The 17246-nt window shown below is 38.4% G+C and overlaps 1 protein-coding gene across 2 annotated transcripts in view; it reads left to right on the forward strand.

Annotated features, from left to right (window-relative positions):
• The window catches only part of METTL9 (methyltransferase 9, His-X-His N1(pi)-histidine), a 45044-nt gene that overhangs the window by 12198 nt on the left and 15600 nt on the right, over window positions 1–17246 (forward strand). For both annotated transcript variants that reach the window (XM_068524812.1, XM_068524813.1), the window contains exons 3-4: window positions 4734–4943; window positions 10364–10548. In XM_068524812.1, coding sequence (XP_068380913.1) covers window positions 4734–4943; window positions 10364–10548 — 395 coding nt within the window. The remainder of the gene's footprint in view (window positions 1–4733; window positions 4944–10363; window positions 10549–17246) is intronic.

The raw sequence follows: 17246 nt of genomic DNA on the forward strand, positions 1-17246 counted from the left end.
TTTATTTATTTGGTTGTGCTGGGTCTTAGTTGTGGCAGGCGGGCTCCTTAGTTGTGGCACGTGAGCTTCTTAGTTGTAGCATGTGGGCTCTTAGTTGCGGCATGCGTGTGGGATCTAGTTCCCTGACCAGGGATCGAACCCAGGCCCCCTGCATTGGGAGTGTGGAGTCTTAACCATTGCGCCACCAGGGAAGTCCCTCCATCTATTCTTGCATAATGTTTAGACTCACCAGAATTTTGTAAACATTGTGGAATTCTCTATCGCTAGAGTGGTTCTCTCATATAAATCTATGGAAAAAGCTTTAGGAATATTTTTATCATTTCTTGGCCAAATTTTCAGACACTGCAAAGCCTAAGAATCCAGAACTCCAAAGAGAAAAGCAGCAGGGCTCAGTGCTTGAAAAGCTTGTTGGACCACTTGAAGCCACTGGCTGGGCCCACTTTTTCTTCCCTTGAGGTTTGGAGCCAGCTTCTACTGAATGTCTGGATCCCCAGTCTATCATCTGGTCCTTAAATATGTTTTCAGGAACCATGAGCCATTTCTCAAGATTTCTTACTTGATTTTCTTCATTGTTTATATGAAATTGCCTTAAGTTTGCTTTAGCAAACAGTTGTTATTTTTGTATTGGTAGTTGAGTGTAAACAACTTGGTCTGACATTTTGTTTCTAAAATTCACGGCATTGAATTTCTGTTCTGTACCATTTATTTTTTCGTTGGGAAAGCAGACAAGTCACTGCAGCAGTGATTTTTAACCTTTTTGGGGCCCTGTACCTCTTTGAAAGTGATATAAAGTAGAAATTCTCTCTTCAAATAGTCCTTACATTCAGCATTTTGCATATAATTTAGGAAGATTTCAAACTGTAAACCGCTTCCCGCTACCTCTACCCTGTTTGCCCCTGGTTAAAATTCTCTGCTCTGGGATTTCACAATTTGGTCAAAGGGGCAATAAGATTAATAAATCCGTTTTGGCTTATCTTATCCACGGCTCTTCTGCTTTTCTTTTCTTTCTTTCTTTTTTTTTTTTATAAGATTGCAATGAACATGGGGATGTAGATATCTTTCCAGGACAGTTAACTCTTATTTATTTATTTATTTGTTTACTTATTTATTTATTTATTCATTCATTTATGGCTGTGTTGGGTCTTCGTTTCTGTGCGAGGGCTTTCTCTAGTTGCGGCAAGCGGGGGCCACTCGTCATCGCAGTGCGCGGGCCTCTCACCGTCGCGGACTCTCTTGTTGCGGACCACAGGCTCCAGACGTGCAGGCTCAGTAGTTGTGGCTCACGGGCCTAGTTGCTCCGCGGCATGTGGGATCTTCCCAGACCAGGGCTCGAACCCGCGTCCCCTGCATTGGCAGACAGATTCTCAACCACTGCGCCACCAGGGAAGCCAGGGAAGCCCCCTGCTTTTCTTTTTTAAATAACCCTCATCCCCACCCCTCCATCCCCCCTTGGCACCCCTCTCCCCCAGAAAAACAAAAACATCTCTTGCCCTGTGTCCTATTCTCAGCTGGAAGCTTAACTTTGAGCCCATTGGGAATTTCCATCTATGGCAATGGGAGCTTATTACCACGAGTGGCTGTCTCTTATAGAAATAATTACTATGGTAACCATTTTAAAAATATTTTATTTATTTATTTATTTTATTTATTTTGTGTTTTTTTTTTGGCTGTGTTGGGTCTTAGTTGCGGCATGCGGGATCTTTGTTGCGGAATGCGAGATCTTTTCCATGCAGCACGTGGGCTCTTTGTTGAGGCTTGCGGGCTTCTCTGTAGTTGTGGTGTGCGGGTCTTCTCTCTCTGGCCGTGGCACGTGGGCTCCAGAGGCCGTGGGCACTGTAGTTTGTGGCACCCAGGCTCTCTCGTTAAGGCGTGCGAGCTCAGTAGTTGTGTCTCGTGGGCTTAGTTGCCCCGTGACATGTGAGATCTTAGTTCCCCGACCAGGGATCGAGCCGTGTCCCCTGCATTGGAAGGCAGATTCTTTACCACTGGACCACCGGGGAAGTCCCTATGGTAACCTTCTTGAATTAAAAAGATAAGGTACTTATCGGACGTCCTTTATTGGGAAGGGTAAGACCAAGTAAGGAGAGACTTGATAGCTGTTTTCAGAGTTTATTTTATAAGGAAGATATTTGTAAGGAGGTATATCTCCTCTGTAGACTCTAAATCTAGAGAGAACTTAGGCCAGAGAACGTAGGATGGTTTTTACACACACACACACACACACACACACACCAAAAAAATACATCGACGTCACTAACTTTGGGAGTTAAAGACAAATTGGAGAGCCATACCTCTCCGTGGTATGTGTTTGCTGGAAACCTTGTATTGAGCAAAGTCAGTGTCTTGGTATTTTAAGTGGGATAATTCTTCATTGTGTGGGACTGTCCCACACATTGCAGGAAGTCTGACTTTTCTGACCTTGCCCTCTAAGTGACAGTAGCACCCTCAAGTAATTGTGACCACCCCAAACTCTTCCCACCTACTCTCAGTGCTCCCTAGAGGCCAAAATTCATCTGGGCTCGATGAATTTAGATTTTTTTTTTTTCTTTTGGCAGTTTAAATCTTTTTGTGTAGCCTCTGTTGCTCATGATCTTTGGAAATAGGACAGTGCTTCTCTCTCCGGTGCCTTTCAACCTGAGCTCTGACCTCAGATGACCTCTAGCTCTAGAATTTTATGATTATCATGTTAAGGGTCCTTAGATTCCAAAGAGATGGCTAGGGAAGCATGTTATTTTAAAATTGGGAAAGTTTAAGCCATGTAACTATTTTGCAACTTACTTTTGGTCCTATGGCAAGTTAGCACCAGCATTTGAAACATGTACCCCCAAGCCTGTGACCTCTCTTAGCTCTTGTTCTGACTCTGGCTCCCGTGTGAAATTTTGTATAGCTATTTCAGTAAGTTCAGCTCCTTTTCTCAGACTTCTTTTTCAGCCTGTTTTCCCATTAGAAGATAGGAACAATTGAGGATTAAAAACAACTTGTCTTTTAGGAGATGTTAGGAACAATTGAGGATTAAAAACAACTTGTCTTTTAGGAGATGTTTTGTCTGGGAGCTAGTTGTATTGGGTGCAAGTCTCTGAGGGTCCCCCCCCTCCCATTTTTTAGCATTTCTATAGGGCAGAGGATTTACTGCAAATATAGTTAGATTTGGTTGACCTCTTCTAAGGGAAAGGGGAGGAGGAGTTTGTTATATGAGCTCCATAATTTTAATTTTTTCCTGAAACTGGTTTTACCAGGAACACCCAGTTGCACACGTCCTTCCAGTCACTGTGTAACAAACATATTGCACCTTAGGATTATTTCCAGAAAGCAGCAGGATGGTACAGATTTCCCTGCCATTTCCTAGACCAGTGGTTTTCAGACTTTTCCAGGGTCTGAAGGGGAAGCGCCTCAGGAGCTGCTTCAGGCTGCAGAGAAAGGCCTAGAAGTGGGCTGGCAGCAGCGCTGAGGCTCTCAACCTCATTTCAGCAGCAGTTCTCCTGTTACATTTTACATTGTCCATGAGTAACGTCTGCTTCATTTAAAGAAAGGATTCTGCTGCTCAAAGGAAGTTTGAGAATCCCTGCCCTAGACAGACTGGGATTTGAGAGCTAGAAAGCAAGTTCTAAATAGGGAGTGCATTTTATTTCCCAAGATGATGCTTCCTCAAGACTTGGTTTGATCTGTAGCTGCTTTTATGAGAGCTCTCTTTTTTTTTTTTTTTTAAAGATTTATTTATTTTATTGATTAATTGATTGATTGATTGCTATGTTGGGTCTTCGTTTCTGTGCTAGGGCTTTCTCTAGTTGCGGCAAGCGGGGGCCACTCTTCATCACGGTGCGCGGGCCTCTCACTATCGTGGCCTCTCTTGTTGCGGAGCACAGGCTCCAGACGCGCAAGCTCAGTAATTGTGGCTAACGGGCTTAGTCGCTCCGCGGCATGTGGGATCTTCCCAGACCAGGGCTCGAACCCGTGTCCCCTGCATTAGCAGGCAGATTCTCAACCACTGCGCCACCAGGGAAGCCCTATGAGAGCTCTCTTTGATCTCCATTTTAACTCCTCTTTTTTCAAAGGCATTACTATGTTTTAGATGTTTTTTAGGATTTTTAGAAATAATAGGACCCAGCCAATTGTATAACATACAAACTGACACAAGTATGAATCTACTTTTTAAATGCAAATTAACTGATACCACAAAGACCACTCTTCCTCTTTTCTCTAGTGTCTCTTAAAAATCTAATATCTAGAGCTATTTTTTATACTCATTGTTCAGTTTCATATTCTAAATGGCTCTTTTCCCCTATTTGCTTTTTCTGCTTAGTGTTATTGGCTAGTGTTGTGGCCTGATCCTGTTGGCCTGTCATTTTTTTAAACCGATATACATGTTTTCTATTACTCCTTCCATCTTTCCTTCCTATTTTGACTTAAATTCTTCACATTCATCTTTTAATTTCTTATATATTTCTTCTTCCCTTCCCACCTTTTATTCCTCTCCTTTCCCCACTCTTTTTGGTGTATTGTTTGCAGCCTCAAAGACAGACAATGATATCTAGAGGTGTTTTCTTATTTTATTAACTTTGCTTTTTAATCATAAATCATATAAAAGATATATATTTTAATCATATAATCTTATAAAATAAACATTTTGTAAGTTCAAAAGGCTGTTGGTGTTGAGTCACTACTTTGTGTGGATGTTGGGTGGAAGTGCTTATTTTGTATAGAGTCATGCATTTTTGTCCTTTTTTCTTTTCCAGGTTGCTAGGAAGAGGCTCAATGTTTGTCTTTTCACCAGATCAGTTTCAGAGACTGCTTAAAATTAATCCAGACTGGAAAACGCATAGACTTCTTGATTTAGGTGCTGGAGATGGAGAAGTCACAAAAATAATGAGCCCTCATTTTGAAGAAATTTATGCCACTGAGCTGTCTGAAACTATGATATGGCAACTTCAGAAGAAGAAATACAGGTATAATTTTTAGACATGGTTTAGAGTATATTTCTTGGTTTTAGATGTATTTCTTCTTGAGATTATATTATTTAAAGAATATAAATCAGAAACAATTTCCATGATGAGGAATTAAAAAAAAATCTTTCCATATTACAGTTGACCCTTGAACAATGCAGGGGTTAATTCACGTATAATTATAGTCAGCCCTCTGTATCTGCAGTTCCTGCACATCTGCGGATTTAACCAACCATGGACCGTGTAGTATTGTAGTATTTACCTTTGAAAAATATGGGCAGTGTATAAGTGGACCCAGGCAGTTCAAACCTGCATTGTTCAAGGGTCAGCTGTACAAGTAAGTGGAAATTGAGAGAGAAATCATCTTTCCTTGGCAGTATTATTCTGATCTAGAGGTTTTGGCACTGTAGGAAGGAAAAGGGTGGGTGAGAGACAGCTTGGAGAAGAGAGATCAGATGTAGGGACTTGCTCCCTAATTTGAATCTGGCATTCTCAAATCTTGTTTTTTGTTTGTTTATTTTTTTTTAATTAAAAAAACTTTAAAAAAATTGTGGTAAAAATACATAACATAAAATTTACCACGTTAACCGTTTTTAAGCATACAGTTCAGTAGTAATAAATATGTTTGTGTTGTGGTGTAACCATCATCACCATTCATCTCCAGAACCTTTTTATCTTTCCCAACTAAAACTTTGTACCCGTTAAACACTGATTCCCCAGTCCTCTGTCCCCCTGGCTCCTGGCAGCCACCATTCCACTTGCTGTCTTTGTGAATTTGACTATTCTAGGAACCTCGAATAAGAGGAATTGTACAATATTTGTCCTTTCGTGTTGGGCTTATTTCATTTAGCATAATGTCTTTAAGGTTCATCCATGTGGTAGCATGTGCCAAAATCTCCTTTATTTTTAAGGCTGAATAATATTCCATTGTATGTATATGCCACATTTTGTTTATCCATTCATTTGTCGATGGACACTTGGGTTGCTTCTACCTTTTAGCTATTGTGAATAATGCTGCTATGAACATGGGTGTACAGATATCTGTTTGAGTCACTGCTTTCCCTTCTTTTGGGTATATACCCGGAAGTGGAATTGCTGGATCAAATGGTAAGTCTGTGTTTAATTTTTTGATGCATTGCCATACCTTTTCCACAGCAGCTGCACCATTTTACATACCACTTGCAATGCACAAGTGTTCCAGTTTCTCTACATCTTCACCAATACTTGTTGTTTTCTGTTTTTTTGATAATATCCATCCAAATGGATGTGAAGTGTCAAATCTTGGCTTTTAGACCATCTGCTGCTTGAGAGACTTAGGAAGAAGGTTATTCTTTATTCAGTACGGATTCTATTGAATGGGAGAAGACGGTGCTGAGTATAGAATGGGGGAGGTGGAGGTAGAGCCTGCCTCCTTCTCTGATATTTTTGAAGCTGGGCTTAGGCTTAGAAAGAAAAGAGAGAATTATGTACTCCCTCACTTTCCTACCCACCTAAGTTCCTAAGTAGGAGACTATCTTAGGAACAGACTAACCCTAGAGACAGAGCATTAGCATAGCTCTTGGAGCAGGATTAGATTTAAACTTTGGCAAAACATGGACGTTTTTAGCCTGGGGAAGAGAAGACCAAGTAGGAAGGAGGGGAAGGGAAGATTACTGTAAACAGGTATTTAAAGGGATTTATATGGAAGGAGGCCCACCTACCCTGGGCCATGGCCTTGCTTGTTTGCCTGACATTCAAACCCTTCTGAGACTAAGTGCCCAAAAGGAATTTTCAGTGAGACTTCAGATGTTTGAATTAGTGATTCAATATATGTAGAGTTTACATGTTATGTTACCTGATAAACTTGTACACCATATAAAAAATACTTAGTTATTGGGAATTCCCTGGCAGTCCAATGCTTAGGACTCGGCACTTTCACTGCTGTGGCCCAGGTTCAATCCCTGGTTGGGGAACTAAGATTCTGCAAGCTGCGTGGAGCAGCCAAAACAAAACAAAACAACTTATTTTTTTTTCCCTAATAAATAGTTCATATGTAAAAATCTGTTTGCAGTTTGACTTAGATAGGGAATTTATACTGGTTGACACTCCCTTCATAATATTATTAGTATGAAATAGAAGCGTATTCACAAAAGTGGCAACTTTTGGTACAGTTTGACATTTTAACGGGCAAGTGGTATCTTACTAAGTTTAGGGTTCGCGTAATCCATGATGGCAGGGCAGACTTTTAGCTTCCATGGTTTTTTTTGGCTTCTTTTTGGGAGGTAGCTGTTTTTTGTTTCTCTTCAATATCTGGGCTCATGAAAAACTGGCTTTTTAATAAAGGTTCTTGATGTCATTTTTGAAATAAAACCATAAAACAGAAAATGGCCAGGTTTTCCCTCTGTTTTGCCAAGATATTATTGTTTATGCCAGAAAACCTGATTGTAAAATTTAAGGATGTGGCTTTGATTTTTAAAACAAAACAATAACTTTTCTCTACATTGCTGGTGGTTTTTATTTAGGATTTATCAAAATACTGATTGCTTTGTTACTTCTCTAAGGAAAATGTATTTTAAATCCCCCAGAAGGTAAACTATTACTTAACTCACTTTCTTGAAAATAATAACCCCCTGAACAGACGCCTTTCTTCTAGGGTTAGAAATGCTGTTTTGGAAGAGCCATAGACACTTAGGAAGGGATTATACAATTACTTTTTGATTGTGTGTACTAATGAACAATTCCACAATTCAAATGACAATAAATAAAAACCGTTGTTTGGCAGGAAGGAAATTTTGGCAGCATGGTTACCTTCCTCAGTCTGCTTTACCAAAAGTTAATGTGAAAATTTGTTGACATGATCTGAATGGTGGTTTGTAGATGTTGGAGGAAACAAGTGTGTGGCAAGTTGCGGACTGGTAATGTGGACGGGTTTGGAATTAAGTCCGCATGGGCAGTTCACGTGTGGGTAGTTCAGAAGGAGTTGTGTATACATTTTTGACACCAGAGAACAAAGATCTTTAATGTAAATTTGAAAGATGCTTGACTTTAATCCATTATCTATAGGTTAGGGATCTTTCTTGAAAGGAAAAGAAAATATTGTGGTTAATTCTATTTCTCGTGTTCATATCCTCTTTATTTTCTTTTTTTAACAAAAAGATACTGGAGACTGAAGGGATGGCCATTCACTCTAAACCCACCACCCTGGAAGCATTTATTCAAGGACTGATTGTTAGGTTCTTTCTCACCTTATATGGAGAGAGCAGGTTCATTGACCTGAATAACATACTAGGAGAGTTTGCAAGTTGTAATTTCTACTCTGCTAGAGATTTACAGTGTGACCTTGGACAAGTCACTTCTTTCATTTTTCTCATAAGAAGAGGAAAATTCTAACAACTTGTTAGGATTCCTGGGTTAATATGCAGTTTGAGTGGGGCTGATAAATTTGTCTTCATCAGTGGAACTGAGTTTACAAGTAGAAATCACAAAACAGAAGTAAAGATGAAGTTGGACTTCTATAGGTATAGTTTTAACTGTCCCGATATTAAGCCTATAATTTTCTGTTATGAGCATGTGTTTCTGTCTTTCAAAATTACCAACATGGAAACTACCTATCCTCAAATAATTCTGAGATGGATTTAGTGAGATTATTCTAGATTTTTTAAAAAATTTTATTTATTTATTTATTTATTATTTATTTTTGGCTGCATTGGGTCTTCGCTGATGCGTGCGGCTTTCTCCAGTTGTGGCGAGCAGGGGCCCCTCCTCATTGTGGTGCGCTGACCTCTCATTGCGGTGGTTTCTCCTGTTGCAGAGCACGAGCTCTAGGCGCACGGGCTTCAGTAGTTGTGCCTCGCCGACTCCAGAGCGCAGGTCCAGCAGCTGTGACGCACGGGCCCAGTTGCTCCGCGGCATGTGGGATCTTCCTAGACCAGGGCTTGAACCCATGTGCCCTGCATTGGCAGGCGGATTCTTAACCACTGCACCACAAGGGAAGCCCAGATTATTCTAGGTTAAAACATGCTGATGATGTTGGGTTCTGCTTCGTTTTAGATCAGGCCTAAATTTTTTTTTTGGTTTTTTAAATCAAATATATAATTTGTCTTTTGCAAGTTTATGAATTTAAATTGGCTGTTTGGCTAAGGTATTAATATATAAAGTCTTTCTTTTTAATTGTTCATTTCAGCTTTTAAAATGGGAATTGATGACATTTTTATCCTGAAAGTAGAGTCTTCTCTCTAGTTTAAATGAGCTAAATACAGCTCCTAAAATCATCATTGCAGTCACAATTTCGGTACAACAAAGTGATTTTGGAGCTCTAATGCCCTAATTCCAAGTAACAAAGAAATCTGCCTAGCTCCTTGAAGTTTGTCAGTTTTGTTTGGGAGGAGGCTTTAGTTTTTAAAAAAATCTAGATTGAAAAGAAGATGCACCTGAGTAGTTAGTGTTTCTTTTTATTCTGCTATACAAAAATGCTCTAAAATGTCATTATACTATGAGTTTTCCTAAACAGTCCTCATTATGCTTCTAGAATTTTCTTAAGATATCTCTGTCTGCTGAGCGTGATCAAAGACTTGTTTACCAAAGGTCCTTTTTCCTGTTTCCTTTTCCTCCTGTCTCTATCATAACATGCCTCACCTACCACATTCTGATTGGTATATAACCAAGCAGGAGTGAGTAATTTATAGAATTGCCTTAATGGTGTGGCTAACAAAGCCTCTTGATATAAGGACTCCTCCTCTCTGTGAGTAAAACATTGTAAAGGACTAGAAATGTTTTTAGGGTGAGAGAAGACAGGGATGAGAGAGAGGGAGGGAGAGACTGATTGTGTGTTCATGAGATACTGAGGGCTGAGAGTGGTGTGTTAACTATGTTCTTCACTTACCATTTTAATAGGATGTCCTGTGCTTTATCTTTTTCTATATAGTTATTTAGATATGAAGATTCTAGAGTATGAAATAGTATCTCTCTCCTGGGAATAGAGATGTGCTCAAAAGACGTAAATGGAAATTATCTTATACCACTCCTAGCCATTCTTAAAAATAGGAGGGACCTTAGGAATAGAAAACATGAATATATGATGTATTCTACGATTACATTCCAGTGAATGTAAAAGTAGGATTCTTTGTTCATTAACTGATGTTCAAGAATTGGATGCCCTAGTTTCATAACCATTTTTATCATCTTATATCTTCATACTTATTAAACATACTAGTTCTTATAAAGGAAATTTTGCATGTTTTGAGATTTGGAAATAGGAGAATTGCTAAATTTAAAGAAATATGGTTGTTTACTTTTGTATGGCCATTTTATTATTGCAAATATAAATTATAAATGAAGATTTTTGAACTTACTTTGATTTAGAAAACAAAATTAAAGTCTTTACTGGCATCTAAGTATTTTTAAAGATGTCTTTAAGAGGGTTTGTATCTTTCTGATTTTTGCAGAGTGCTTGGTATAAATGAATGGCAGAATACAGGGTTCCAGTATGATGTCATCAGCTGCTTGAATTTGCTGGACCGCTGTGATCAGCCCCTGACTTTGTTAAAAGATATCAGAAGTGTCTTGGAGCCAACTAGAGGCAGGGTCATCCTTGCTCTGGTCTTACCTTTTCATCCCTATGTGGAAAACGGTAAGTGTGGTCACCCACTTACCAGCCTGTTATCCAGAATTGGTGTTTATTGGTATTTGTGATTCTGTGCTGTGCACAATTAGACATGGACTGGTATTTCTCAGAATAGCCTGGAATTTAACAGAGTACAGTTAACCCATGTAAAATACCACCTTGGTTAATGTTCGTCTTAATGTGGATTTTATAGAACTCTAGTACTCCCTTTGCAGTGGTAAGAATTAATAGATGGATCTGCCTGCTCAAGATTGAAAGCCTAAAATGCTTTTAAATGGAGCCTTCACCACTAATTTATTAGCTTATGAGCTGAGTCAAGCAATAAATGATGCCTTTTAATCTACCTGAATATACCTGCCAAATGTTACAGCTGTTTCATATTTTACATCTCTTGTCCCAGACTCTAATAATGATAAATGCTGTTGTTATCCGTTTTTTCCTTTTGAAGACCATTTGTGTCCCAGCATGTATCATTTCTTTGACCTTTGGTTTTTTGATTGCATGGTCTTGCTCTTCAGCAATACTGAATGAAGAATATCTCAGAAGAAATGGTTTGATTTCATATTGCTTCATATTTACTTTTGGCCAGAGACATTAATTCATACTTGGTTTTAGCTTATGTGGTTTGCATTTTAGATCATGTTGAAAGTTATGACTTTAAACCTCTTTTGAATTTTCATAAGTTAATTGTACAGTAATGTAAAAATTATTTATTATATAAGTAATACATGTTAATATTTTTAAATCTTTACTTTTTCTCTTTTACTGCCTTGTTCAGCTCTGGGTTCAAAAAGTCTAAGAGCTTGTAGACATTTTTAAGAAATCCATTAGTATTTTGTAAGCATCGTAGTTATCAAATACCTGTGAAAATCTGTGTCTTAAGGAATAACACTGAAGTTTGCTTATAACTGTGGATTTGTGTTGCCATTCACTTGCTCCTTCTTTTCTTCTTGTTCTTATTTTTTCTCCCTCAGGTCTTAGTCCCTTCTGATTTAATGCTTGTCTTAACGTTTGCCAAATGGTTTTAGGTTTGTGTTGATGGTGGGGAAAATGGAGAATTCTTTTTTTTTTTTTTTTTTTTACGAATTGAGTTGTTTTTTTTAAAAAATTAATTAATTAATTATTTTTGGCTGTGTTGGGTCTTTGCCTCTGTGCAAGGGCCCTCTCCAGTTGCGGCAAGCGGGAGCCACTCCTCATCGCGGCCTCTCCCGTTGCGGAGCACAGGCTTCAGACACGCAGGCTCAGCAGTTGTGGCTCACGGGCCCAGCTGCTCCGCGGCACGCAGGATCCTCCCAGACCAGGGCTCGAACCCGTGTCCCCTGCATTGGCAGGCAGATTCTCAACCACTGCGCCACCAGGGAAGCCCTGGAGAATTCTTTAGACATAGGAGGGTGGGAAGGAGAATAGATAGAATAGATGTCCCCTCCCCCATCTAACTTCTCCATTTTTACATTCCTGTGTTGAATCCTTTTGTCATGGTAAAGAAAAAAACTGCTTTAATGTGTGAGTGCCCATATAGCGCATATATGTATTGTATAGGGGAAAACCTGGTAAATGTTGTCCTTGATTATTTAGCAGCCTGACCTTGTTTCAGTGCTGTTCCCTGTGTAACTAAACCTCAGCTCCATCTCACTGCATTGCAATCACTAGTCATCAGGTTGTAAGGTCCAGGCTTCCTGTGTCCTGTTGGGCAACCACACGATGGAACTTTAATGCTACTTCCTGGCATAGCAGAAGGTGGAAGAGCAAGGGAAAAAACATCAATCTCACCATGAATTTTATTTCCTTGTGTTTCTGACACTAAAAATTGAAAAGAAGTTAAACTGGACAAGAGGGCAGTCTCTAGTAAGGACTGAAAACAAGCTCCTTGATTGTGGTTGCACAGTTGCCTGTTGAATCCAAGGAGTCTGGTGTGTGACACATAGCAAACCTGAGAGGCGGAGCCTTGTTGCTGTGGGTGACCTTTAGTGACCTATAAGTTTTGTAGACTGCTTGTGGCACTCTATTATTGCTTCCTTTCTCTAAGTCACTAATTAGATCCTGATGATTTCCATGTGACACTGTGTGAAGACCCAGGAGGTGCAAAGTGATCTTGCTGTGAGTTCATGTATATGGGGCTGGTTTAAGGATATGTGAGTGTACTTTTCACACTTGGCTCAATTTATTTTTTAACAAAAGCGGTTGTAGATGAAATGATTACTTGTGTAATTTTTTTGATTTGTCTTGAAGTTGAACCACAGCAATTTTGTTGCTTAGGTTAATTTAGGGAAAAAAATGCAAAATGTATCTTTCTAATTTCAGTTTGTTTGGTTTACTGACCCAGTTCTGGTTGGGGGTTATTAAATCTAGTGAGAATTGTTTTAAGCATCAAAAAGGGGCAAAGTATGTAATCAAGAAAAGGAGACTTATTTTGCAAAAATGAAAATTTAGTGATGTTTAATTTTTCAAAATTGTAATTTTTATGAAAAGGTAATTCATGGTAAAAAAGAGTTCAAGCAGCTTGCAAGAGAGTATAAAATGAGGTTTCTCATCCACTCGTTACACAATCTTGTTCAGGTTTCTTGAATATTTTTCTAAAGATAGTCTATGCAAATATGTGTGAACATGAAAAAATTGATTGTATAATTAAAGCCCATTATAAATAGTTTCATTGCCCTTTTCCACTTAAGTATGTCTAGGAAATTATTCCTTACTAGCACGTAAGTATCTACATCCTTGACTACGTGTAAGCAGTGGTGTGCTGGAGCTGGTTTTACTGGCTCAGGAGAGCTGATTGTTATCTTGGCAGGAATTTAGTGAACTGGTTGTTAAACTGGGCCATTATTGAAATTGACCTCAATGGGAGTACTTACACCATGGAAATTGGCAAACTCTACAAATAGTCTCTCCCTTCTTCTAGCTGATTGGTAAACCTTTACCAGCACACTGCTGGGCATTTGGTAACTTTACTAGAGGAGGCCTCTGTTGACTTATTACTTTTAGATACCAGCAGTTTGCTTTATAAATATTTACAAGTGAAATGAACATTCTTAGGCAAGTCTTTTGCACACGTGTAAGTAGGTATCAGGATGTCTTCTGCTTCAAGAAACAGAAGGAACAACTAAAAGTAGCTTTTAAAAATTAAGAGTTTATTTTAGAAAAGTGATTCCAAGGTTGGTTAATTCAGTGATGGAAGTGTCCACTGAAGTTCAGAACTTGCTTTCATTTCTTCATCTTCAGTGTGTTGACATTCCCCTCGCAATTACAAAATGGCTGATGCAGCGCCAAGCATCATGTGTAGGCGTGACAGAGTCTTGGAAAGAAAGAGGCATTTTCTCCCATACTTTTTTTTTTTTCTAAAGTGATGGAAAACTTTTCCAGAAATCTCCCTGGCACATCTCACTTTTTCCCATCGGCAAGGATGGGGGCACATGCCCTGCCCAACCAGCAACTGGCAGGCAGGTCAGGACGATTGTGATGCAGGTCTGGGGAGGGAGTCTGCCCTGAGCATATTTACACTGTGAGACTGAGCTTGCAGTGAAGGTGGAAGGGATACTCTTATGCCACAGAATATCTTTATCATTTAAAAAGTGTTTACTGAGTGATGCTGGAGATAAATGAGCAAAAAACATACAAATATCCTTGTCCTCATGGAGCTTATGTTCTAATGAGGAAGACAGACCGTAAACAAATGGCATGTTGTTGGTGATAAAAGTTATGGAGAAAAATAAACAATAAAAGCAAAACAGGGGCTTCTTGGAATTGGGGGCTGGGCTTGGGCGCTATAATTTTAAAGAGGGTGCTCAGGGAAGGGCCTCTCTTAGAGGGTGATGTAGGGAAAAGGCTGAAGGAAGTAAGGTTTATGGTTATCTGGATGATACATTTCTAGGAGTGGAACTGCTTGTTAAAGAGTGAGTTTTCCAAATAGCTACACTGTGATCCTAACACCATTTATTGAGTAATCATCTTTTCCCCAATGCTTTGAAATGCCACCTAAATCATAGACTAAAGTCCTATAATGTGTTTGGTTCTGTTCTCTTAAGATTTATCCTTCTATATGTGTGCCAATACCAAACTACTTTAATTACTGTAGCTTTATCATACTTGTTAGTATCATAGCACTAGTCTTTCTTAATCAGTTTCTCTTAGATTTTTCTTGGCTTATTTATTTAACAGATCAACTTTAGCACTAACTTGCCTAGTTCCCCTATATTAAATTTATCGGTTCATTTAGGGAGTATTGAGTCTTCTTAGCTAATAATAGGATGTCTTTCAATTTATTCAGTTATGTTCATTAGTAACAAAATTTCCTTCATAAAGGTCCTGCACAAGTTTTGTTAGATTTATTCTAATGGTGTGTGTGTGAGATATAATAAATAGGAATTTTTCTTCCTTCATGGTTAAAAAAATAAAAAATTTTCCCAGCTTTATATAGTTGACAAACATTTTTTGTATTTAAGGTGTTCAACATGATGATTTAGTGTACGTATACACTGTGAAATGATTACTGCAATCAAGTTAATTAGCACATCCATTACCTCACATAGTTACCTTTTGTGTGTGTGTGTGTGTGTGTGTGTGTGTGTGTGAGATGAGAACGCTTAAGATCTATTCTTTTAGCAAATTTAAAGTATACAGTTCAGTATTATTAACTGTGGTCACCAGGCCGTACATTAGATCCCCAGAACTTATTCATCTTATAACTGAAAGTTTGTATCCTCTGACCAACATCTTCTTATTTCCCCCACCCACCAGCTCCTGGCAACCAACATTCTCTTATCTGGTTCTGCAAGTTTGACTTGTTTCAGTTCCACATATAAGTGAGATCATATAGTATTTGTCCTTCTGTGTCTAGTTTATTTCACTTAGCATAATGTTCTACAGGTTCATCCATGTTGTCTCAAATGGCTCTCCCATCATAGAGTGGATATTATGCATACACAGACAAGCAGTTGTTTTGTGTGTGTGTGTGTGTGTCTGTGTCTGTGTACCAGTTTTGTAACCATTTACCTTATTGGGTTATTTTAGTGTGTCCAATAGTTTTCAGCATTGATTCTCTTGGGGTTTTTTAATACAGTTATAGCATCTGCAGATGGTTTTAATACTTCCTTCTCATTTTTAGACTTTTTTTTTTTGGTGCAAGTGAATTTGTAGTTATTTCCAGAAAATGTTAAAGAAAAACATGGTGGAAATTTTTGCTTTGTTTTTTACTTTAATGAAAAAATACTTTAAATATGATTCTGTCTTTTGGCTTGAGATTGCTGTTTGGCTTGAGATACATATTTTTAAAAAATCCTGTTTTATTAAGAGCTTAAAAAAAATCAGGAATCAATGTTGAATTTGCCACCTGTGTTTTCAACATCTATAGAGATAGGGTTTTTTCTCCATTGGCTTATTAAATTAATAGTACTTTTCTAATACATATCCACTCTTGCATCTCTGGGCTTAGGCAGAATAGTCTTGTATGCACCACTAGATTGTATTTACAAAAACTCTAAATAAAAATATTAGCATTAATATTATTGAAAAATGATAGTTGGTCTGATCTGATCTTTTATTTGGAGGATGTTATCTTTGTCATGTTTTGGTATCAATGTTCTGCTGGTTTTGTAAAAAATAATTTCTAAGTTCTTTCTAATGCTCTGGAACAGTTTAAATGGCATTATGGTTATCCGCTTTTGGAAATTTGGTAGAATTCTCCTGTGAAAACAGCTAAGCCTGTGGGTTTTGAGAGGTAGCCATTGGCAACTTTCTCACATTCTTTCAGGGTCATTGTTCAGATTAAATTAGACATGTTAAGTCTTAAAGTTCCCATCAGTCTAAATAGAAATAAGCAAGACTCTGGCCGGACTGCTTTGTTGAAAGAGCATGGGCTTTGAGGGCTGACCTGTTTTGAAATAGGGGTCAGCCCCTATTACCTGAGCCTCTCATTAAGCTTAGTGTTTCATCTGTAAAAATGGGGCTAATACCTACCTTGAGGTTTGTTGTGAAGATTAAATAACGTAATTTAAAGGATAGTGCCCAACCTTGTCTATCTCAGTATTGGTATTTGATACATGTTAGATTTTTTCATTCCATCCTATTCTGTTACTTTGCTTTTATTTGTAGCTTCATTGATCAGATTTGTTCACAGTTCTTCACTTTGAAGTATTTGTCAATGTTTTTGCATTTTAACTTGGTCTTAGAATCTGTACCTTTTCCATTGGTTTATGTGACTCGACTCCACAGACACTTAACTATATGCCTATTAGCCCAGGGCTTCAAACTCTCTCAGGTCTTATATAGCAGAGAGAAAGAAATGACTTATTCTGAAAATCTCGTTTACACCTTTTGGTATGTGGGTTTAAGTGCTCTTGTCTAGAGGGTAGGGTGTATAGACACTAGAACCATGTCTGTCCATTTTCGTCTTCAAGTTGTTTTAATATTATTTTCTTTTCATTGTCTTGGGAAATATAAATCTAAACAGAAAGCTATAGCTTAATCCTTTCCAGTGAAAATTCTGGATGCTCAGATAGCAGGAAAATTAATGTTAGGGATTCAGTGAACAGTCCTTATGAAGGGGGTGAGGATCAATGGCTAGGGAGCGAAGTGTGCTTCCTATCTCAGGTGAAATGCTGAAAAAATATTTTCCTATAGAAACATCGTTCAATTGCATTCATATAAAGGCATTTAAGAGCCTACTATGTACCAGGCAGTGCTAGGCAGTAGAAATAAAAAGAAATGAG

This window comes from Eschrichtius robustus, chromosome 16, assembly GCF_028021215.1.
Source record: "Eschrichtius robustus isolate mEscRob2 chromosome 16, mEscRob2.pri, whole genome shotgun sequence".
NCBI lineage: Eukaryota > Metazoa > Chordata > Mammalia > Artiodactyla > Eschrichtiidae > Eschrichtius > Eschrichtius robustus.